This window comes from Corvus moneduloides, chromosome 10 (genome assembly GCF_009650955.1).
Source record: "Corvus moneduloides isolate bCorMon1 chromosome 10, bCorMon1.pri, whole genome shotgun sequence".
In the NCBI taxonomy this organism is placed as follows: domain Eukaryota; kingdom Metazoa; phylum Chordata; class Aves; order Passeriformes; family Corvidae; genus Corvus; species Corvus moneduloides.
Window position 1 is genome coordinate 16,947,193 of NC_045485.1, and position 24,539 is coordinate 16,971,731.

A 24,539-nucleotide genomic window follows, 5' to 3' on the forward strand; every position below is an offset into this window, starting at 1 on the left:
CTAAGATATTTTTTTTTCATGTGTCACCAGACTGCATTGCCAAGTGTCTCGTCACAAAAAAGCATAAAAATTCATGCAAAAAAAATGAGTAACATTTTTGGCAGGGCAGGGCATTGCAGCATTGGAAGAGAGAAATCTTGGAGGAATCGAGACAAACACACAGCTGGGAGCTGAGAAAGCTTCGCCAGCCACTCACTGTGCCCATCCCAGATTATTTATTTGCAGAATTCCCGAAGGCAGGAGGCTGCCGGGGTAAGAAGGGCGAGGGGGGTGGAGAACCCAGCAAAAACCGGCTCCAAACAGCAGCCTCGCAGGCAGACAAAACCAAGCATCCTTCGAATAAGAACGCCAGCGCGGGGATGCGGGGCGGCAGGAGGAGGTGCGAGGCACGGCAGGGAGAAGCGGGAGGAAAGGCTGCTGCCGCTGCTGCCGCTGCTGCCGCCGACATCACCCCGGGACGATTTACATTTCCCGACGTCACTCACGAGCCCCTGCGGCCGCAGGGGAGCGGGGATGCTCCGCGCAGCCCTGGCTGCTGTCGCGCCCCCTCCGCGCCCCCAGCTGGCTGCGGGGGGGCCGGGGCCGGGCCGGCGGCGCGGGCGGGGCGGGCCGGCGGCGCGGGGCCCTTTAAGAGGTGCCGGCGGCGCGGGAGGGCGGCACAGGCCGGGCGTGCATGGAGCCGCGGCCCCGCCGCCACCGCAGCCGAGCCCCGCGCACGGCCCCCGGAGCCCGCGGTGCCCCGGCCCGCTGCACCGAGCCCCGCTCTCGCTGACGGACCCCCGCGTCCCATCACACCGAGATCCATTGCGCGGATCTCCGCACCCCGCCGGGCGGACTCTACGGCGCGGAGCCCCGCATCCCACCACGCCGGGACCCACTGCACGGCGCCGCTTGCACGGACCGCACCACGCCGAGTTGCACCGCGCGGACCCCGCCGGGCGGACCGCACGGCGCGGAGCCCCGCACCGTCCCGCATCCCGCCGCCGAACCCCATCGCCCCGAGCGCGCCCGGACCGCGCTGCCCACGGCGCGTCCCGGCGGTGCGGCGGGCATGGCAGGCGGGAGCCGGCCCGGGGGGGCCCTGCTGCTGCCGCTGCTGCTGCCGCTGCTGGTGCTGCCGGCGGCGGGCGGCGGGTGCGCGGCGGAGGGCGGCCCGCTGGAGCCCTTCGATGCGCTGTACGCCAGCGGGGTGGAGGCGTACTACGGCGGGGACTTCGCGGGCGCGGCGCGGTGCCTGGAGCGGGCGCTGCGCAGCCGGCGGGAGCTGCGGGCGGCGCGGCTGCGGTGCCGGCGGCTGTGCCGAGCGCAGGTGCGGCTGGCGGCGCCGGGCCCGGGCGCCGGCGGGGACCTGCCCTTCTTCGGCTCGGTGCTGCGGCGCGCAGACTGCGTGCGGCGCTGCGAGGAGCCGCGCCTGGGGGCCGTGTCCCGCCACCGCGCCGCCGAGGAGGTGCGCGCCGACTTCCAGCGCAGGGTGCCCTACAGCTACCTGCAGCGCGCATACATCCAGGTAGGCACCGCCCGCCCCGGCCCGGCCCTCCTAGCTGCCCTCTCCTAAGGGTTACCGCGCTTCCGTACCGAATATCCCAAGTGTGCCCCCTCTGCCATCTCTGTCAGCCGTCCAGGTGTGGTCCCCCCCAACATTTTCACTGGTGTGTGTGGTCAGTGGTCATGGCCAGTTCTTGAGAAAAAGAATCCTGGATGGCAACGTGGATTCTGTCCAGCTTTGGCTTACCTGTGCGTTTCCTGGTTTGTTTTGGGTGGCTTTTCTGTTTGCTTTGGGGAAAGGATGTTTTTGTTTTAGTGTGACATAGCATAATTCTGAAAATTGTCTGCCTTCAGTTTGCAGAGAAAAGCCCCCAGAAACCCTGCAGTAACCCCCCAATGCCCTCTGCCAGAGGTGTTTCCCTTTCAGACAAGCTGAACTGATTCCATGTTCCAGAAGCTGGGACTGTACGTGAAGCTGGAGGATATGTAACCTGTGTTCCAGGGACCTGATGGTCGTTATCCTGATGTGATGTGAAATACTTCACAGTATTTCTGCAAAGTAACACTGTGCAGTCAGTATTTAGCAGTCACTGACATCCTGAGTATCATCCTCTTATCCCAGTAACTTCTGCCTTATAACTGGTAAAAAACATGAGAAAATGGTGTTACTCTTTGAACTTCCTTTCCAAAAAGAAGGAAAAAAAAAAAAAAAACCAGAGAAAAAAACCCCAAACAACCCCCCCACCAACCCACACCATGATAGTTAATGGTGCTTTTCTTATTCATTCAAGACTTGTGCTCTATCAAGCCAGCTACCTGTAGTAAGTCTTCCTGTTCATGACTAGTAAGGACAGAAACTGTGGGAGTTTTGTTTCATGCCAAGCTGAATGTTTAAAGCATTTCTGGAACATCTCCCTCTGGATTTCTGCTTTACTTGAGCCCATTCATAACCTTTTAGTTGCTTTAGGCAACTTAATAGGTGAAGACCTGCATAGCGGAGCACAGGGAAGGTGATTCTGCTGAAGTCCATTTCCAGGTGGAGAAGCAAATATCTTTCCTAGGCAGTGCTGGTGCCTGTGGTGCAGTGCTTACACAGCCACACATCAAGGAGGCAAACCATCAGCGCTCTGAAACCAAGTGGAAAATCATAGCTATATTGCTTTTTCTATGCTTCCTTTTCTGTCATTGCCTTAATGTCAGTTTTACAAGTCAGGGACTAGAACTGCACTGGCTTAAACTCTAGTGGCCATGTGGTGCACAGAGTTCCTGAAAGAAATCCTGGGAGTGAACTGGAACTGTAATTTGGCTTGTGTGCAATGCCAGTGCAGCTGATGGTCCTTACTATGAAAGATGCTCTATGTAGTGTCAGCATTTGTGGGAAGTGACACAAAATTTGTCATGCTAAAAAATTAAGTGATTTCTTATCCTGATTTCAAAACTTTTTCCAGACTCACTGATGTCAAACTCACTGAAAAACTTTCCTCTAAACAAAGCATTAGGGTGTTTGTCTCCCACTTCAGTAAAATTGATATATTTTCAGGCTCTTGAGGTTGACTGCTAATACCCAGAAGATTTTGGGGTATGGGCTTGTAGGTGTGCTTCTACTGAGACTGAGGTTATTTTCCTCATTTAAAATGGTATTCTGAGCTTATCAAAGCAATGTGTTGAAAACAGGCCTTTTAAAATTTATTTTATGTGTGACTCATCTTAATTTGCTTTTGCAACATCTGAGGATTTTATGTTCATGCTAGCACTGATTTCACTGCTCTCTGATGGAGTCGTGGATGTTCTTGGTATTTGCATGGCTGTCCGGGTGTCAGGCACTGCAGCCAAGGGAAGGTACTCTTTGACTAGACTTGTGTTTTTAATACCTTTTTCTTTAACACTTTCTGATGCTCTTGGGTTTTGTAAGCAGCACTGACCAACCTCATCCCACAGAGCACCCTGCAGTGATTTGTCCACGTCCTCACCTGGCTGCTGCCTGTATCTGAGTTCTGCTCCCAGGACTGCCCTTTTGCTCTGGCTCAACAAGTCTGTGCACAGGAGAAAATACCCCACTTGGAATTTGCCTGCACTTGCACCAAACACGAGGTCTAAAGTCATACACTCGGATGTGAACCACCCCTGAGTGCCAAGGCTGAGTGCCAAGGCTTTGGCATGTTCCCTGAGGGTTGGGATGCATCAGCTCCGCACCCTCTGGGTTGACTTTGGCTGCAGCATCTGCTCAGCATTTTGGCTGAAAAGAGGAGCTGCAAAGCGGGGCTTGTGCAGAACCTGCCTGCCTTGCTGTGGGTGCACAGACAGGCTGCACAGTTCTGGGGGTGGCCATTTCACCCTCGTGTTTTCTCCTTGAAACCCAAGAGGAAATGAGATGAGGTTAAAAACCCTGTTGTGTACCCTGTCCAGCTCCTCCCCGGGCTGCAAGATGAGGCCAGGATGCTGGGCAGTAGTACAGAGGACTGGAAGGATGGCAGGGTTTGGTGACATTTGTGGTTTGAGAGAAGAGGAGCAGCCTGGAATGTTCTTCCCACCTCCCACTCTTGCTGACCTCGTGCTTGTTTGTTTCTCAGGAGGGGAGAAACACATCCCTTCAGGAGGGAGTGACAGAGCAAGGAACAGATGAAAAAAAATTGAAGGGTTTGGCTCTTGTGCAGCACTTTGAAAAACGGTGCTGAATATACATGAACTAATTCTTGCAACACTCCTGTGGGGTAGGAAAAGCACAGGCTTTCAGTTCTGCTGGACAGATGCACAGCCAAACATTGGCCAGCACTGTGTGTGCCTCTGCTGTTTTGGGAGCAGCAGGGCTACCCAGATGCCCTGGGAGCAGGAAGGGCCTCCCACTGCCTTCTGGTGCCCTGGGAACGGGCTGGGGTCTGCCACTGCCTCTGGTCTCTCACTGCAGAGCAAGCACCAGCACAGCCTGGCCCAGTTGTGATGATGTAAATGAGACTCTGCAGTGAACTGGTGGAAATGTGGTGCTAGAATTGGAAGTTTTGGACTTCTTTTGCTTCTTTTTTTTGCTTTTTTGGGACTTTTAAAACTGGCCAATAGCAACAGCTGCACTGGGCTGCATTGCTCTTGCTTCTGAGCAGATGCTCAAGATATTCCTGCACAGAGTACTGTAAAGGGGCAGGGAGGTGATGATGTGTGTAGTGAAATACCGGTGCTATCCCTCTATAAAAACACGTTCTATCAGCCTCTGATGTGATCTTCCCCATCATCCTAGCAATCATTTCCTAATTTACCTGTACTTTTCTGAAACAGAAACAGTGGTCTTCTGAAGACCACTTTTCTATTTCACAGACGTGATCTGAGTGTTTCTGGTGACTCTGGCATGATGTGAGGGCAGACTGTGGTGCACTGCAGGAATGGGACAGCTTGTGGATTCAGCTGAAGGTTTCTGTCAGCTTTCGACTCAGGATCAGGCTCCTGAGGTTGACTGCAGACTCTACAGAGTCAAATTGCATTGAACAAGCAGCCCAAGTCCACATGTGTTTGTAAGACTTCTTTGCAGCTTCTCAATATGTATTTAAGTAGGAATACTCCTCCTTTTCCTAGGATAGCTGATATTTTCAGGTAATTTGGAAATACACTGGGTACAGCTATTTGAGGCAGTTAGGGTGGGATGGGTTTGAGAAGGTGTGGAAACAGAAGGAGATGAAAACATGGGATTTAACTCTTGCAGTGCATGTCTTGGGCTCTCCAGCCCACAGTGAAAAGGTTCTTCAGTGGGTTTCTGCTGTCATGTCCCACAGGCAGGACAGTTTGCTAAATGCTGCTGGTCTCTGCTGTGTACTGGCTGCTTGGTCTTTGTCAAAGAAATACCCTCTAGGCTTGGCAGGTGGGTGTGGTGGGATCTCTTTGCCCTCTTAAATATTTTATTAGTCATGTCTTCTCCTTGCTTTGCTGCTTTAGTCATCTTTTTTCTGTAAAAACCTAGCCTGCAGGCCGGGATGTTCCTAACCCTGCTTTTTGGAGTTTTTCTAGCTCTGAGAGTGAGTGGAGGAGGAAATGTACACAACGTACACTGTGACAGCGTTTGCTGCTGCGAGCTGCTGACTCAGGAGCCGTGTTGGAGCTTGCCCTGGATGGTCTGCCATGAACCCTGTGACAGAGCATTACTTCCAGTCCCCGGTCTAACTCCTGAAAGTCAGCTTGGTCCAAAAACAAGTAACCTGGAAAAGTTGATCACTGTCTCAACTGCAAAACCAGGCCTTGTTTCTCTTCTACCTTACCAACCCTCTCCTTGAGGTCTCTTTCCTTTGTGTCATCCTGTTTCCAGCCACAGCATTCCCTGGCCTGCTTGCTGGGTAGATGGCTATAGTCTGTTTTAATTTTCTCTGGATATTGGTGTGCTTTTGCTGAGCACTTCCTCCCACTTTGTAAATACTGACTTGCAGTGGTCTTGTCTTCCTAGTTGCCTGAATGCCCCGTTGCACATCAGTGAAGCATGGCAGGAATCATACGTATGTAGTTTGTAACCACCAGCCTTGGATCTAGATGAGTAAAAGCCTTTTAGTCTGTGCTTGGGTTTAAAACAATAAATAAAACAAGTCCCCAGCATGTTGGACATTGCTTCTATCTTAGTAATGCCAGATTGTAGGTGGAGCAAAAAGGGCAAGAATCTGACTATGTCTGGCGTATTCTGTTTTTGTCTTGAGTCCCCCCCTTGCCATGTCTGAGATGTTCTTCAGTTCTGTTACCATCATGACTTCATGTGTTGCAAGCATAAAACAATAATGTTTAGGTTTTCTGTGTTGTAGGAGAGGCTGTTTATTTTTTCTTTAAAGCTGTTCCTTTTTTTTAAAAAAAAGGTCTTGTTTGGGAAGAACTTCCACTTTTGTCTTCACTGCCGGGTCTTCTGCACTTCAGCAGATGGGGCAGTGCTGGGGGTGCTGCTGGGAACATGTCCTTGGGTCACACTGTGCTGTCCTGCCCACCCACGCCACCAAGATGTCTGAAATGCAGCACAGACACAATAGTCACTTGATAAAAGACCACGGAAGAGCAACAAAAGGGACAGAGTGGGAGCCCAGACTTCAGAAACACTTGCGATACAGATAATTGCCCGACTCCAGTTCTGCCTTTGAAAACTCCCTATTTAAGAGGATCCAGACCCAAGGGAGGAGAGTTGTGTATGTAAACCTTGGCCTTTAACTTCTCCAGTCCAGTTGTTCTGCCCTCTGCCAGAGCTTGTGTGATCTCTCCACCAGCCACGTTTGGGTGTCTGAGTGCCTGTACCAACCTTCAGCATGGTTGTTGAGACACCTCCACCAAATTCTTTCCACCTCCAGTAACTACTCACTGCTGCCCATCTCTGTGTGTTTCACAGGGCCAGAGACTTTTGTCTCCTTTACAGACATCCGGATTACCCACCTAGGGATTGTGGAGTAATTCTGGATTCACACCAACGTAGTTGCTTAGGGAATTGGTTTGTTTCACTCAAGGACTGCTGTTTTCCATGAGCATTTTGCTCAGTTTTCCTTCGTGCCACAATGCCGCATGGACCTAAGCAGATAATGGGGCCCTGTCCAGGGGTGAGCCACAGCCTTTGGGGTAAATATGGTTTCACTTGCAGCATCTCATGGGCAGTGACACAGAATAACGTGTAAAACCTCCTAATTTAAAGTCTTTGGGGGAGCAGCTATTTCTTACCACAGGCACCACCTGTCCTGCAAGGCCTGCCTGTGCAGTTGGTCTTGTTTTTGCAGGATTTATGACATCTCAGACAAAGACCTATAGTAAAAGATAATAATTATTATTTTGATTTTTACTATTAGTGGTGTTTATTTATCTTCAATCTTGAGAATTGGTATTACTCAGATACTGGATAAATAAACAGATCCCAGAATTAATCTCTTGGAACGTCTCTTTATTTAGATTTTCTGAGAAAGCATTCCTACTCCTCAGCAGAGGATAAATGTTAGTGCTCAGAAAGCTAAAATTATTTAGGACAAAAATAAACTCAGTTTATGGGGATGGAAAACACTGAGTCTTGATGGTTGGGTCAGTGTCCTGGGTTTAGAGCACGATATTTAGTCCTGCCCTAAGCCTGGGACACTGACCCAGCTGCCTCTGCTCCTGTTCTTGCTGACCACTTCAAATGAAATGTTTCTGAAATGTTTCTAAAATGTTTTGAGTTGAAAGTATTGTCAGAGATGGAAGGAGGTGACCCAGTGGTTCAATTCTGCTGCCAGCAAATGCAGACCAGGCACGTCTCAGTGGTGAAGGTGTCTCACTCTCTTCACAGGAGACTCAGTCTTGACTTTTTGGACTTGACTATGGGCTGGTGATGTACTAAAAATTAGACTACCTGTTGTAGTGATTTTCTGCTGGTTGTTTTTGTTTTGTTTTTTGAGTGTTTGGATTTGTTTGGTTTTGTTGTTTTTTTTTTTTAATAGAGCAAATCCAAAAGCAGAACTCAGTTGTTTGCAGTTTGCCACGTAATTTCAACTGGTAGTAAATTAGGACAGCTCTGCCCAGCAAATCAGGACACAACCAGTAAACACATACTGGTCTTAGACCCACTAAGCTCATTTCATACAGCCTAGTAATCATCCATTTGATAGCCAGGGCTGCTCTTTTTGTCTTGCCAAATTCCTCTTTCTCACTTCATGGCTATGCAGTCGTGCCAGGGCTTCAAAATACACTTGCCGTGGGTCCCAGTCTACAATATTTCTCAGTCTTTTGGAGAAAATAAGGTAAGCCTGGATTCCTCCTTATTTCTTGGCAATCCCTGGTGACGTGGCTTGGATGATGGATGAGACAGGTGTGACTCATATGGTTTGAGTGGATTCTTTGAGACATTGATCTAAAGGTCTCCCAGTGCACGAGCTAGGTTAATGTCCCAAGTGGAACAAAACTGGGCACCAGTAGTGCAGGAGAAACCAGACTCCTTGCTGGGATGTGACCCAGGAATCTGTTCCTTCCCTGTTCTTTTATCTCCTTAGTTTCTCGTGGTTTTTGCACCTTCCTCTGCTGGCTGCTCCTTGGCAGAGCCTTGCTGCTGAACTGCCCCGTCCATGCGCCTTGGTGTGCTGGGATTTGTTAAGTGGCTTTTTGTGCTGCCTGTTAAATCTCATCCATACATCCGAGAGCTCTGCTCTGGCTTCTGCGGAGCCCTTTTGTTGTCCTTGGCCACAGGAATAACAAACGGCAGCTGATGATGAACTGCATGTGAATGAGCAATGCAGTTTAGCCCTGCTAAGCAAACTTATGCCCAGTACTCTCTAGTTGTGGCTGAGGTTTCAACAAGGATTATTCTCATTTCCTTGTACAACTGGTGACTTCATCGTGGATGGCATGGGCAGTGGTGAGAAACCATCGTGTCAGTAGCTGAGCCATTTGCTGCTAACCTCCTGAGCACTGTTGGAGCCTTGCTAGCAGGATTCTGGGCTCAAAGCACTGCTGGATGTCTAGAGCAAGGAATTGAGGCGTTATTTATCTTAGTTTTTTCCTTTGGAGGTGGTATGAATTAGTCATTGTGATTGGGTTTGTTCCCAAGGAGTAGGAACCCCTGTACTCTGCACAGGGCATATTTCCATGTGTGTAGTCTGGACTGAGGCCAGGCTGAGTTTGGATAAATCAATGTGAACCCGGAGTGACCCAGCTAAGGGCCATGGAGTTTCTCTGCCTTAGCACTGGGGTAGCTGAGATCAGGACTTGGCCTGTAGTTTTCAACAGTAACAGATGGCAGGAAGGAGGGCACGAACTTCCCTGGATGCTTTTGTTTCCAGCCAACATGTCAGCAATAAGGTATTGACATTTTTATTTCTTGGCCATGAGCTGGTGATGACTAATGAAGGCAGGGGGTCTGCCTGTGGGTGGGTTCAGGCAGCAAGGAGCTGTACCTCATCAGCCTGTACATCCCAACCAGTCCTTCTCCTTTCCATGACAACTGGTCAGTTGAACAGACCCTCCAGGGCTGACGTCAAGGGTCAGGGATTTGGCCACCAAATAATTACAGCAACAAAAATAGCATCGCTTCCCCACCCCTTCCTTCCCACATGATCCTGCTGAATCCCAACTTATAAATGTCCTTATTTTTTCTTTCTTGGATGAGAAGCAAAGCCCACGTGTATTAGCTGGAACATATGGCAGGCTTTGGCTGCAGCCCATCAGCTGTGAAGGCCAAATACTCACTTGTAGCTTCTTGTTCACTTAAAAAAAAAAAAAAAGAGGAGAAAAACACGTTCTTTCAGGATTGGATGAAAGGCTGAGTCTGTGCTCGTGCTGGGGTGAGAAGCAGATAGGGTGTGGGACAGCACGCCGACCGTGCTGTGGTGACAGGGAACGTGTCCCCTCACAGCATGGAGGTGACTGGCTGGCCATTGAGAGGTGGCCTGGTGGCAGTGGCCACTGTCCCCTGCTCCCTGCCCTAATGCTGGTTCTTGGGTCAGGCAGAGTTTGCAGACAGGCTGCTCGGGAGAATGTCACCAGTACCAGAGGTGCAGAGCAGTCAGCAGGTTTTAAGTGTGGGTTAGCCATGGGCAGGAGAAAATTCTGTATTTACAGCACTAAAGATTTTATTAAGGGTTATGGGAACATCTGGGAGGTCACAGAAAATTAGTGAAGGAGAAGAAAATGAAGGGACACTGTCAGAAATGGACTATCTGCACCACTAGAATGTACCAGTATACCTGAATAAAAAAGATCAGAAAAATCACAAAAATGGTTGCTAGACACTGACATGCTGCTTTTCACCGTGGATTTTCCAAAGCAGCTGCAGTGGTGGCCTTGATCTCACATCATGTCCCTGCAGAAAGATAAGCCTGAGACTGTGCTGTGTCCTGTCAAAGTTAGAGGTGGGAGCACATGAATCCACAGAGCCTTCTGCCTGAAAAAAAAGGGTGGGCAAATCCTGCCTCAAAGTATTGCAGGTAGGGCAGTGCCTAAACCCACAGCTCTGTGAGGTCAGGGCTGGACTCTGGAGGGTGCAGTGGGGAGATGTGCTGAAGCTCATCGCCCAGGGCTGCGGGTGCAACTCCTTTTGAAGATGGAGCCAGCAGTATTCCTTCCCAGGAAAGATCCGTGTGGTACAGAGAGAAAGAGCTTGGAAAACATCCTTCAAAATATTTGCCCAAGGTGTTTCTGTGATTGCCCAGGGACTGAAGCACAGTCTGTTGGTTCCCTTGCTTGGAAAGCTGCTTTTAAAGTGGTTTTTTGCCAAGGTACTGCCTGTTCTAAGGTTTATATATATGCTGGGGCATCTGTGACCTGAGTTACTCTGTGTATTTGGAAGCAGAAGAGAAACGGCAAAGTTTCATTGAAAGAGTCTGAAAGGAGGAGCACTGACTTGTGGTATGTTTCACTGTCCTGCTGCTGGAAAACACTCCCCATCTGTGGCTGCCAACCTCATCCAAAGGATCTGTGATGAAGCAAAATATTTTAGTGAAAGGGAGGAAAATATGTTGTGTCTTATCCCCATTTTTCTTATTTATGGAGCTGCTGGTCTCTGTGCTGCAGGGGCTGAAAATGGACAGGAGTTTTCTTACCTGTGGGCAGCACTAATCCTGGGGATGTGTTTGCAGGCTGTTAAGCAAGAATTTGAAATGCACTGAGCTCCAGAGGTGGGTGAGGAAAGGCTGTTTGTGTAGAGGGAAGTCATGCTGCTTTGGGAGAGACTTTTATTGCATGGTGATGCAGAGTCCTGATCTGTGCTGCTGAGAGCAGGTGGTTGGGACAGGGTTTGCTGAGTGAGTGGTGCTTCTGCATCTTGTGCTCTTAATAACCTTGTTGCACTCAGCACACCGTGTGTAGGCACTGCAGGGTGCTGCACTAACTGCAGATCCCATTGTGGGCTGCTGGGGAAGCTGGTTACTACTGCTCCCTTTGCTTTAAATATTAATGTCTTTCGGCAGTGAGTGGTTCCTTGATTGGCAGTCCTACTCTATTTTCTTTAACATAAGTGTTGCACCCTGGTGTCCAGGTGGCTCTGCTGCTTCTCTGGAGTTGTCACTCCAGGGTCAGTCACAGGCTCCTCCAGCCAGTTACCTTGGCTCACTGGGGTGCTGCTAGTAAAACTTGGTTTCAGCTTGGATCCTGTTACAAGGCAGGCAAATAGCAAATAAAACAGTAATGTGCCACTTTAGGAAGCAGCTTGTCCACTCAGCTGTCAACTTCAGGTCCCTTCTGTGAAGCCTAGGCTGGGCTACAAGACTGTGGTAGCTCACTGCAGGCATGTCCTGTGTGTTGTGAGGATGCAAAGGACACCCTCAGGCTCCCCCAGAGCTCTCCCCAGGTAATGTCCGTGTCTGGGCTGTAGTCTCCAGCTGAGTTACAGCTGAAGCCTGGCTCAGACAGGCTTCATGCAGCACTTTTGCCTGCATGGGGGAGCCAAAACTGTTGCACCCCTGTCTGCCATCAGCATGACCTTTATATGCTCTCCCAGCCGCCCTTCCTGCTGCTGGAGTTTGCTCTCTGCCACCCAAACTGGCTGAATCTTTCTCCCTGGGGCCTGAGCATTCCTTGACCAGACTCACCACCTTATAAAGGGGCAGATCCTCTGTGCACCCAGTGTTTTAGTGCTGGGTTGAGGTCTCATTCCTGTAGCCTCAATGACTTGGGTGTCACAAAAGCACAACATGGGACATCAGTGCCTGGCTGTTCCCCAGTGCCCGGGCACAGTTCAGGCCTGGATGCTGGGAAGGCTGCAGCGAGCACTGTGGCAGGAGGCAGCTCTGCAAGGCACTGCTTTGTAGAGGACAAGGCTTGTAGCTCCCTGATGGCCTGGGATGTGCAGGACAGTTTCAGTTTTGGCAGCTGGACTCTCCCATGTGATAGCTGATGCTCTGGGAGCTGGAGTAGGCTATGATTCTTTTAATGTTGCCAAACTCAGATCTGAGCTTAACAAAAGAGATTTTCCCATCTTGGAAGACTCATTCCAGCCTGATTACTGTTTGGGTTGTTCAACAGAACAGTCCCTAGAAAATGACTTTTGCACTGTAGCACAAGGCTTCCTACAGTGGTGTTTTTAACTCCAAATCACTATTTCTTTAATCACTGTGCTTCTGTTTTCCAAATATATTCTTGGATCCTTGCTGTGGAATCTGGCTAGATTATTGACTCCTAAATAAACCACTTACAGCCTCTACTCTTTTTTGAATCAAACCAAACCAGGTAGAGAGACCTGAATAAGCATTCATCTGGACTTTTTCTTTGAAAGTTACAGCACTTAAAGCTGTCAGTGAGTTGCCAGCTATCAGTACACTCAGCTATTTTGAAAAACACAGTGTAGAAGCCATAGCGTCCTTCATGACGCTTTTGAGAAGTATTAGATAGTGAAAGTTTGCATGTTTCAGGCTTATTGTTTACATTCCTGTCCCTTTGATGCTGTTTTACATGGTGGATGTTACAGTTCAGCTCCTAGGTGGTGGAACCCTGCTCAGAAAGGGCCCCAGGTCCTTCAGGATCTTCTGTGCTGTCTTTGGGGTTGCTTTGGTATTGCAGCCAGCCTGTGCTGAGTAACAAAGTCCTGCTAAGTAGGATTGCCAGTTGAGCTCTTGCATGCTCTAGGTGTGTGTCACAGGCTCTTCTCACATGCACAGATGTGCATGGAGCTGGGGAGATGAACAGGAAAACTCTCCTTGTGTTTGCCTGTGCTGCACACCTGAGATGGGAGGGAGTGCTCAGGTATAAGAGCCAGCAGTGCTTAGCCCCTGAGTGAGGGATTATTTCATTGGGGTAAGAAGGTACTCAAGCCTAGGAAGGATTGTGTTTGGGAAGTGATGAGGATTACTGTGCTAAGTGAAACAGAATGCTGGTGGTGCTATCAGTGCTTTTAAGTGCCGGTTTGTCAATGGTGCAGCTGAGTCAATAGTGCATTATATGAATCACTTTACTGTCCATCTTATTTAAGCCACTTAATGACAGCTTTGGAACTTATTCTCTGCTATTGAGGAAGAAGAGGTAAGCCCAGACAGCTGAGAGTTCAACCATATTTAATTTTGCTCTGTTTGCTCTTGAGTCCTAGGTTTGGAAAAGTAAAGATTGCAGGAAGACAAGGAAGGGACAATCTGCTTTTCTTTTTATAGTGTTTCCTCTGTGGCAGGAGGATCATCAGGCGTTTTGGAGGTTATCCTTGTAGATTCCCCTTTTGCAAAACTGCAGTAGAATTCTGGCTGTGCGGTATTCTCCCTTTTATGTGCCAACAAGCTTGGCCCTCTGCTCTTATCTACACTTAGTGCTTTAGCAGTCCTGAGCACAGAAAACTAGATCTGCTTTTGCTTAGCATTATGAGCCAAAAAGCAGCACTCGGTTATCTCTTGTTTCAGAGCCAGGGTGCTGCTGAGTGCAATCAGAGACTTTGTCCAACCAGTGATGGGTGACAGCAGAAGGATGTCAGTGCTAGAGAATTTCAGACAGAGATATGTACCAAAGGCTGCTGAAAATAGCAGGGTTTGAAGCCTTCTGAGCTGCACACTTTGATCTTGGTCCATGCTGAGGACAACTGCTCTGACTGATGGACTGCACTGTAAGTTGGTGATGGATTTAGCAGAGTCCTCACAGGTGTCTGGATTTGAGACCTGCTGGTATTAGCAATAAAACTGTGTAAAATATGTAATGGTATGGGTGCATCTGTCCATTAATTTGAAAGCACTGAGATGGAGGTTGTAAGGACAAATGGAAGGGAGTGTGACGCAGCTTGTGCAGAAAGAAAAAGAGCTGAAGTGCTGCCTATACTTGCCATGGACTTACATCTGTTCTAGTGACTGTTCTAGTGACTCAGGTTGATGCCTGATGACTTACTAGAGCACAGCTGTGCATTGAACCACGTGTGTTGAATCCAGCCTGTTGGGTTTTCATTCTGCACAGTGCTCAGATGAGATCTGGCAGACCTCAGGCTTAGATGTAGCAACCGCCTGATGGTCACAACTGTGTTTGATTTGGGAGCGTGTGACCCAGACACCGGGAACAGTCTGTGAGGCAGGGCAGGAACAGCTGGGTTTGCTCTAGCCCAGCACTCCATGCCCTGATTTGCCCATCTGTGGGATGAGTTTGATGTGCAGTAATTACACACCAGGCACTCGGCATTGTAAGACACGACTGACATCACGTATTTGGGGAATGTCAGATGCGCCGCGTGGTGTCCGTGCTCTGTGAGTGAGCTCCAGCAGGAAGAGCACACATAAACAGTAGCAGATTAATTAAAGATGACCTGTGCTGCAACAGGCCAATTATGGAGCGGTTTGCTCAGAGTCAGTGGTGCTGCCTGGCTTGTTAGCAGGACATGAGCTAACTGTCCCCTCAGAGGAGAGCGGTCATACAGCAGTGACAATTCACTGTCACAACTGTCCTGCACGTGAAAGAGGAGACATGGATGTCAGCCGTGCAGGTCCAGGGCAGGTCAGCTTCCAACATGACCCTTTGTTAAAGCTCCTTCACAGGCACCAGAGCAGTGTCTGTGTTCCATACAGTAGAAATTCACACTCAGGTGTTCCTTACTACATTTGCAGGGATCTTTCTGACTTCAATACATTCAGTATGTTTTATGCCAGATGCTTTTCCTTGAGCTGCTGCTGCTGCTGTTTAAAAGGCCCTCAAAACCTGATAATATCCATGGGATCTGGGGGAAATTGAGCATTTCAGATGAGTGGGAGTCCTAAATAATTGCCAGGCTGCAGAATAATGGTTCTCCTTGTTTTGGGCCTTCAAAGCCTGATAGGATCATTGTAAGAAATGTGACTCAAGGGTTTTCGTTGGAGTAGTTCCTGAGTTACAAACATTTTCTGGTTGGGACCTGGACTGAATGTGGAAAGCCAGCTGCCTTGTCCAGGGGCAGCAGCTTTCATTTTACAGGACACATCTGGCTGAGGATGAAGTGTCCTAAATGTCCTAATGTCCTCAACCCACTCCCATCCCTCTGTCACACCACTGCCCAATGCCATAAATCCCATTCTATAGCTCACCATAAATTACCCTGGGAATCTGTTCTACACACATCCCTATTTCTTTCTGGTTTCTGGCGAACCTCACCAGCAAGACCCTGACAATCAGCATGAGCTACTGCAAGGAGAGTCAGACCCATCAGCCATGGGGCTGAGCAGGACTGACAGCTCGTCCTGTCTCAGCTGCGCTGCTTGAGGAGAGTTGCTGAGAGGGACTCTCCCTTCCCAGCAAGACTCTATCTATTTTTCATATTGCTTTACTTTAAACAAGAAAAAAAAATCATTACTGGAAAAATAATTATTACAACATCCACTGAGATTTGTTTTGGAAAGTTGATACTCTGCTTGATTTCAAATCCATGAGGTGAACTGAAATTTCAGCTCTGGAGCATATTTCAGTTTGTCTTCCACTCATGGGAGAGTGGAAAGAGAAGTATAAGCAAGAAAATTGGGGCAGGGAAGAGAAATGGCAAAGGGATCAGGGGAAAGGAGTCACAGCATCAAATGTGTTTGGCAGACTATTGTGCCAAACTGGAGGAGAAGGTCGTGGGGATGTTGTCATATTGAGGGGCACTTGCCCGTACCAGGGTTTGAGGAGGATGAGTAGCGATGGGTTTGTTTGGAAAGGAAGAACTTGCCAAAAGGTTGGATTTGAACTTCTTCCTGCAGAAAACTGGAGCAAGAGTTCATGCTGGGACTGAAGCAGCCAGGCAGGCTCACTGTGGCTGGGAAAGAGGGAGCTGATGGTAGTACCTCACAGGGTCTCGACCCTGCACAAAGCGAACAGCTGCTGTTCATGTCTCTCAGCTGGTCACTTTTGGAGGTTTTGAAGGCCGTGTAGCTTTGCTTCCACTGCTTAAAGCCTGTGTGCCAGGTGTCCAGAAAAGCCAGCACTGTCTCACAGGGGATTTGGTCCTTCCTCAGGAGGGACTCATCCTCCAGGCCAGGTAGGCAGAGAGGTTTAACCAGGATTATTCTCAGGTAGTGTGCATTGGGTTTTCTCATCACTGAAGCACGTCCAAAATTTTTCATTTTTTTTCCTAGATCACACTAGAAGATTTCATGTTTACAATAGGACATTGGTCTTCAGCAGCAAGCATAGACACATGTCTTTTCTGAGCTACAGAGACATGGATTGCTGCAGAAGAAAATTCACAATGGAGCTGATTGGTGTTTTGCTGGGTCCCAGGTTAGCAACTAGGGGTGTCTTAGCCAGTCCATAAACACCTTTTCTATTACAAAGTGAGGATTTCCAAGAGCTTTTGGCCTTTGCTTTAGCAAAAGGAATATACTTCCCTGGCATGGGATGCAGTACCCCAAACTCTGCTTTACCCCAGACATACATCTTTGTATCCAACTGCACAAGTGCTAGTGTGTTAAACTGCTGTGTGATATCTTCCACAGAGCTGGGCAGGGAGGCTTGTAAATTTGGGAGATCCTGGAGCTTGCTTGTGCATACACACTCGTGTGCAGTCATGGGTGCAGAGCTTTAGGAATGAGTGTAACAGTTGTATTCCTTGAATCTTTCTTAGTACCCCAATAGAAGAAAACTTGGCAAAATGTGGCACCCTGAATTTGTAACTGTTTGCTTCTTTGTTCACATTTGCTCATATCCCCGGAGGAATGAAGTCATTCATTTGATTTGCCCTGCTGCTTCACACTCCTGCTTATGAATGGCTGGGACAAGACTGGGAGTATGAATAGCCTGGCTGCATGTGGTTTGGAAAGACGTGTTCACTTGCACATTGGTGTCCAAACAGAGTAGCTGGCTCTGAAATCGTATCAGTAAGGCTTTTGAGTAACTTAAAACCCTTCTCATAGATGCTTTGAATTTCTTCCACTCTGACATTGTGTAAGCCCCTGTTGAAGTTTCATTACCTCAGTAACCACAGAAAAGCAGCCAGCCTTTTCACTGAAACCTTCCCCACAAAGGTCTGGATTCATTCCCCACCCCCCTTTTTCCTTGAAGGCAGAGCACGGCTTATTGTAGTTTAAATAACAGGGGAGAAGGCCAAGACTGCTTATGGATCTGGGTGGCATCATGCTAAAGAAGTAGGAATGTGTCCTGTCCCCTTGCTATCTCTGTGCCACTCTGTACTAAATATGGAAGCTGACCTGTATAATTTTCAACATAATTAGGATATTCAGTGCTTTCTTTAGAGTAGCTTATAACAGACCAGTCCCAAACAGCTGCTGTTTCATGGGCCATTCTTGGTATTTTCTGGGCTTTAAATAACTCCAGAGTTTCGTGATGTGCTCTGGTGAGACTTTTCCCTGCTTTCTCTCTAGAATTTGTTCCAGAGCCTTGTGTATTGAGTCAGTGATTCACCATCGGGTTAGCAGGGCATCATGGTGTGAGCAGTCACAAGATTGCTCTATTGCTTCTTCTCTTAGGGACAGTATTCCTGGCAGAGGAACTTCAGCCCTGCCCAGAATGGTACAAGTCCTCCTCAGCACAAATATCCCCTTCCCACATTCACTACGCAGCCCCACCCAGGTTGCTTCCAGCCTGATTCCTCCTGCTACTGGTAACATAGATCAGAACAGTTCCCCAAGAACAAAAAAATGGGGTTTTTGCTTATTTGTTATCTCATCTGGTTTCACCCAAGAACACAGTGACAGTGTATGTCACTGCTATGTAGAGAGGCTAAAATATCCTGTTAAAAATTTGAGGCAAACCTCTGCCAGCAGCCACTACATGGAGCTGCTGAGGACTTTTCCTTGCTGTGGAATACTGCTAGAATTTGGGAAAGATTTTAAGTTTTGCCTTTTTTTTCTTTTTGAGTGGCCTGACCCCAAAAAACTGAAATCGATGTCAAACTGAACATCAAGTGAAAAGGTTTCTTATTTGAACCACCCAAGTTCCCAGTTTAAATCAAGTCAAGTTCCACTAGCTGATGCTTGGAGAGGAAAAGGAAAGACTTTTTTAGACACCAGGCAGTGCATTATATGTGCCTCCCCAGACACTCTCACTTTCAGCCTTTTTTATATTCAGATACCTATAAAATTAAGGGATTATTTTCTTAGGCACAAGATCATGTCTATTTTCAGAAGCACCCACTTCAAATGCTGCTGGGGGAATCAGTGCCAGGCAGCTGCTCTTCATTTCTAGGGAATTTAAGAAAAGTTCACAGTGCTTAGCTGATGTTTTGTGTTTAGTAAAGCCTTTGTTTTCTCCCTCAAAATTTCATTAATCACATTATTTGTTGCTAAAGCAGCAAGGTAGCTATCAGGCAGAAATGATTGATATTACTTGCTCATATCCAATACAAAGTTGTTGAAGCATGAAAAGAAGATGAGAAGACTTCTCAGTCCTGAGAAAGAAAAGCTGTTACTTCTGGCTGTGCTGTGGGAGGCCCAAGGCAAGAAGTTTACCTTAGCTGAGCAATTAAGCACAAAACCCCATCTAACAGCTTTTCTCTTTCATGGTGGTTATATTTTCTTTTCCCCCCTCTAACTAATGATTTTTTCATGGGTAATCTGCACAGAGCCAGTGTGTGATTCTGCTCTGTGCTAGAGGATGGGATGCTCAGAGGCAGTAACAGGTGTACAAACTTCAGGAGTTCGTTCATCTCAAAGAGCCTGCAGTGCTTGCACTGGTGTGGTAAATAAATTACCCAGAGTGTACATGTTCAGCAAGGTGAAAGCAGCAGTGAGAGTTCCCTGCTCTTGGTTTGTGCCCGTGGTCAGAATCTGCTGGGCATCAGGCACTCACCACCCCAGTAAGATGAAAATATACGAAGGCAGTAGAAGTGTTATTATGTGTTTTGCCACGGATCACACCATGTCTTGTTAGAATTACTCAGTTTAGAAGACTAAAAGAGCCCAGTAAGTTGCCTTCCATAGAAAATGTTGAAAAAAGAAACCAAAAAAGCAGTGTATGCCAGAAGGGTGGCAGTAGGAAATGGGCTGACAGGGCTTCTCTCTGCCCTGCTCTGGACAGCATGAGTCTCTCCAACGATGTGAAATCCATCCCTTTCTTAATTTTTTAATTAATTTCAGTGGTGTAGCTATTCAAACTCCTGTGCAGGTGGGAGGGTTTGCTGTGCATATTTTCATTGCAGGTAACTACAAAAGGAAGGAGGCTTCACCACACCACAAGGGGTGCTGAGCTGCGTTCGTTGGCAGGAGGACAAGAATTATCTCTTCGTTAGCAAGCTGTGAATCGTTGATCTAAACGTGTTGTTGTGAATTGACACCTGCAATTCACGCCCTTCCCATTCCAGATGCTGCCAGGCTCATCAGTATAGCCACTCTTGGCCACCCTGTGATTCTGGTTAGACCTAACCAAACCCACAAGTGGGGTGGAAACAATTCTTGGTGCATACACACTTGTGTCCGGGTGAGACCAAGAGACACACTCTTGGTCTTTCCTTAATTGTTTCCAAGGCAGAGGATTGCCGTGTCTTTCAGTGGGTGTTGGCATTGCCCATGGATCCCTCTCTGGCTGATACTGCAGTAAACCATTTTACCATAAAAGCTGTGGTGCTAGAGCTGCTCCCCTGAGGCAGCTGACACTTCACACTCCTTGCTGAGAAAGCCTTGCTGTAATCTGCTAGGTAAGGAAAGTATTTTTACTTCACCTCCGAATACGCTGCTTGCTCAGAGTCTGGCTGTGCAACAACTGCACATTTTTGAAAGGAGAGGAGGAAGCTCTTGGTTACCACAGATGCTGATCTTACCCCTCAGAGCTTGCTGAGTCATGCAGATGCAGCCCAGACATGATGTAGGTTGCATCTCAGACTTCCCAGGTTTTTCCACCCTTGCAGACCTCCCATTGTGGTTTCAACTAAAAATAGAATTGAGGGACTTGATTCATGCTTTAGGGAAAGAGCACAAGAACAACCTGGATTTTCATGTCTGTTCCATGCACGAATTGGAATTCCAAAGGCTTGGTGTTGGCTTCTTGGAGAGATGACTGGCTTCCTGCTTCATTCTTGGGGACTCAGGACACTTTCTGACTGTCACATTTTGGGCTGTGTGCTAGCTTCTGTGGCACCTGGAGATGGGAAACCTTGCTGGGGAATTTGCTGTGGTGCTGATTCAGGAAAGCAGATGGGGAAGATGCTAGAAGATGCCTATATTTTGATATATGATCAAAAATGTCTCCGGGAAGAGAATTGCTATACTTCTTTCACAACTTCAGTTATAAGCAACCAGCCTGGAGGAGAGCCTGGAAAATGCAGAGTCACGGACTTTTTCATTCTTGGTTGTGCACAGCTTCTTCATTGTGGCCCTTGAGAAAGAACAGAGCTCTGGTTTATTATTTTCCAGCTCACAGCCAAGGCAGACTAGTCTCATGGAATCTGGATCCTTGCAGAAGGAAAGTTTAGAGGGTGTTGGTTTGTTTTCTTTGCTATTTATCTTGCTGGAGGAGATGAAGGACTGGGAATGAGACCGGTATATCATCCCTTGAAAAACGTGAATTGTCTAGTGTGTTTTGGGATTAATCCCAATTTCCTTTGGCTATTTTTTTCCTAAAAGTTGTCAAGTGCTGATGTAAATTTCATCAAGTGACTTGTTGATGCTTCTCTAGCAGTAGATGCTCCAGCTGAAAGGAGGCATGTTTCCCAGCATGAGGGAACAATCACAGGCTCTATGAGTGCCCTGGGGGTGGGCAGTAAGTGAGGCAGAAGCTGGAGGTACCAGCTGAGGAGAAGGCTGATGGAGGCAGTGGTGCACCAGTGACTGCCTGCTTGCCCCTGACACACTGATCTTGCACTACAGATTGATTTTCTGCCCCTCTGTTTTCAAAGATGCCCGTGATACCAGTCAAGCAGCTCTTTTTAATCTCTTTTCCTGTCTATACCATTGGGTTCAACTGGGTGCCAAGGGGCAGCACAAAAGCAGAGGTGCCTGGCCAACACAGGGCTCCTTTGACTTCGGGTTTCAGGAGGAGGCAGAGTTGGATGAGAAACAGTTTCCTACCTGGAATTTCCTGTTTGGGTCCTGGGAAGGTTGTTAGGGATTCCAATCTTAATTACGAATTTTCTGTTTCAATTAAGATGCCTCCCAGATAAAGCCCAATACCAGATGTGTCACAAACTGCTCCCTGCAATTCTGCTCCTTTGAAGCTCCTTGCAATAACAGGCTATGGACATGGAGTGCAGAAACCACATTTGGATTTTCTAGTGAGAAAACCTATTTGTCCCACGCTTTTTGTTATTGCTGTTGTTACTCTTAGTAACATTTGTGTGCACTAGAAAGCACATGATTAATGGTATTGGGGGAGGAGGAGGTTTGCTTTTGGTTTTTGTTTTTATGCAATTGACACAGAGAGCAGCTGTATCCAGTTAGAATAAAGGTCCCCAAGAGTGGCCAGGACTGGGCACTCAAGGAAGGACAGAAAAACAACTTCAGAGCACAAACAGAATGCTTGTTTTCAATATAAAAGGCAGTTAGCAATTGCTGGCAAATTTTCTGAATTAAAAGTGCTCAAGATCTTTCAGAAATTGTAATTAATTCTCAAAGATCATAGATTTATGTGAATGCTGCATTGAGAGGTACTTAAAAAACTTATGTAGTCCAGCCATTTGCTTGAGATAGGTGCATGCCAGATATTTATTATATATGTTTTTAAAATCCTCCTGAGGAGAATCCTGAATTCCCAAAGGAAAATGTCCTTGAAGTTGGGCATTATTTTTCCTGATACCTAGATAAACATTTTTACATGCTACTAACCAGTGGCTATACTCTGATTCCTCATCAGCTTTCTTTTTATATATCAGCCTGCATCTGAACTGTGTTTTCAGCTCCCCTCTGTGTTTTCAATTCTAGCTTGAGAAAGCCAACTGTTTTCAGTCCTCCCTCCTAGACCAGACCTTCCAGAGTAATTTTCTTTTTCTCTTGCCTCCTGTCCCTGCCCCAGCTCTGCTGGGTGTGTGTTTCACTTGGTTCCACTTTCCCCAAAGCATAGACTTGGCATTTCTTGCTGCTGGTGTCCTGCAGTGGGAATGCCAGGACTGATGTTGTTGTGAGATAGGCTGTTTGCAAGAGCAGCCCACATTCTTCAAGTTATTCTAGCCCTTACATTGCTGCAGAAATCAGATCATTTGCTGGGCAGGTGTGGCCTTTGTGTTCGTAGGTGTAAGGCTGAGTTAACTCTGTGCAGGGCTAAAGAGGAGAGTGCTTGTGAAAGGGCTCTTCCTGCTGAGGGAGGCTCTTCCTTCTGTCACAGGCACAGGCCGGGGGGATGCTGCCTACCCAAGAACTCTGACAGCATGTGCAGATGTTTTGGAGACAATGGGATGGACAAAGCCAGCATTTCCTGTCAGAGAAGGTTCCTTTGCTGAGGAAGTTGGTTTCAGAGCCAAAAGAGCAAGAGCAGAAGAGCCCCGTGGGTGGTTTTTGTGGTGTTTTTTCAGAGGAGATGCTGATTTAATGCTTCCTGTTGTTCAGTGGGATTCTCCAGTTCCCAGGGCAGGAAAGTTCATGGTGCTGAGCCTTTGCATAAGGGTGTGCAGTGCAATGGCCACACGTGCTCCCCAAGCCAGCAGATGTGGGAGATGCTGAGTGCTGCTGCCTGTCAGTCAGGCTGGAAAACGCTGCCAGATTCATCAGGAGGGGTCTGGAGAGTGGGGGCAGAACTGCAGAGTATTGCTCTGCAAGCAGATGGCATCCAGGGAGCCTCCTGCCTTGCTGGGAGCTGGTGAACAGGATAAGGTCATAGCAGGGGGTCTGAGCCAGCTCCACAGCAGCTCCATAGCTCCATGAAGCTGCAACTACTGATGAAGACAATAGTTCCTTAGTGTTTTACTTATAAGCAAATTCCCCTGCACTGGATAATGAATTATCAGATCCAGACAGAGGAAGTCTCTCATAATTCTCTTCCTCTGAGGTAACTCAGATTCTTTGTGAATTAACTTGTTTTACAAACTATAAGCACAGGATACAAAAACAGTGGTTAAGAATCTCCTCCAAGTAGTACTCCAGTAGATGGAAAGTTAATATAGGTCAGACAGCTGTGCCAAATCCCAGTTACCCAAACTGGGTAGCAGACTTTCTGCTTTCCTATATCCCTTCATATGCTGTGTGATGTAAGCATCAATAAGCAGCTCAACACGTGTGTCTATTGCAATCATGTCAATGGATAAAGCCACACAGAATGTGTGCTCCTTGGGCTAAAGTTGTCTTTGGAGAACTGGAGATGTGTTTTTCACCTTTCCCCTCTCACTCTGTTATCTCCAAAGAGAGCTGATAACCTTTTTACTTGCCATAAACTGCTGATAGACAATAGCAGACCAGTCTGTGAGTGAGCTGTCACTGAGCAGGGTCATCATCCTACACCATTGCAAAAGTGACAAGTGTTTGATACCATTTGTTTTTTCCCTTTTCCTTTTTCCCTTTTCCAATTTCCATCCTATGATGAAGTTTAAGTTCACTTGTTCCTGGCTGATCACATTTTGTCAGCCTTCCCAGCAGCAAGTAGTGTTTGGCAGAGTAATGCTGAAAGTGCATGGACCAAAAATTATAAATACCTTCAAATTTAGGTTGAATGCTCCAAATTTCATTTTTTTATAGGGGAAAAAGGATTGCTTCATGTTACAGAAGGGAAGTGGAAGAAGTGGAGAAAATCAAATGCTTCAAGCAAGGTCTTGTCCAGGAATGGAATCCAAACAAATGCTGTCAGCTTGTGGCCTGTACAGACAGAGGCAATTTGGGAAGGGGACGTGAGCTCGGCACTGTATTCCTGTGTCCGGGTACTTGGCTCTGCTGCTGGTGGAGAATGGGGAGAAGGGGCCAGTGATAGCTTGAAGATGCTCTTTCCAAAATGAGGAAGCGTCCTCAAAATGAGGAATTAGATGACAAGGACCCTGCACCCTGATCAGGTGAAGGAGGAGATGGGAGGTGTGGGTGTTCTCCATAGGTGACCTCTGTGAGTGGTGATAAGTGCTGGGAAGGAGGGTGCGTGCAGGGGGTCCAATCTGGAAAGTGCTTTTCCTGTAAATTCTGCATTGTGATGAAACCTAGGTGGGAGGGGAGGTATGTGTGTGTGACATTTATCCTGCAGAGTTTTGGGATGCTCCAAGGTTATTCTGGAGTGTTGACTACCTGGATTTATCGCTTCAGTGTAACCACCAAAGTTCTCCCCAAGTGCACCCCTGTGTCTCACCTGTGAAATGAGGCTTGTAGCCATGGATAAATTCATTCATTATATTTGGAAAT

General features: G+C 47.7%; 1 protein-coding gene across 2 annotated transcripts in view; it reads left to right on the forward strand.

Moving 5' to 3' along the window:
- The first annotated feature begins 691 nt into the window (after nt 1-691).
- The window catches only part of P3H2 (prolyl 3-hydroxylase 2), a 65,437-nt gene continuing 41,589 nt past the window's right edge, over nt 692-24,539 (forward strand). For both annotated transcript variants that reach the window (XM_032119783.1, XM_032119784.1), the window contains exon 1: nt 692-1,507. In XM_032119783.1, the coding sequence (XP_031975674.1) occupies nt 1,052-1,507 (456 nt within the window). In that variant the 5' untranslated portion in view covers nt 692-1,051. The remainder of the gene's footprint in view (nt 1,508-24,539) is intronic.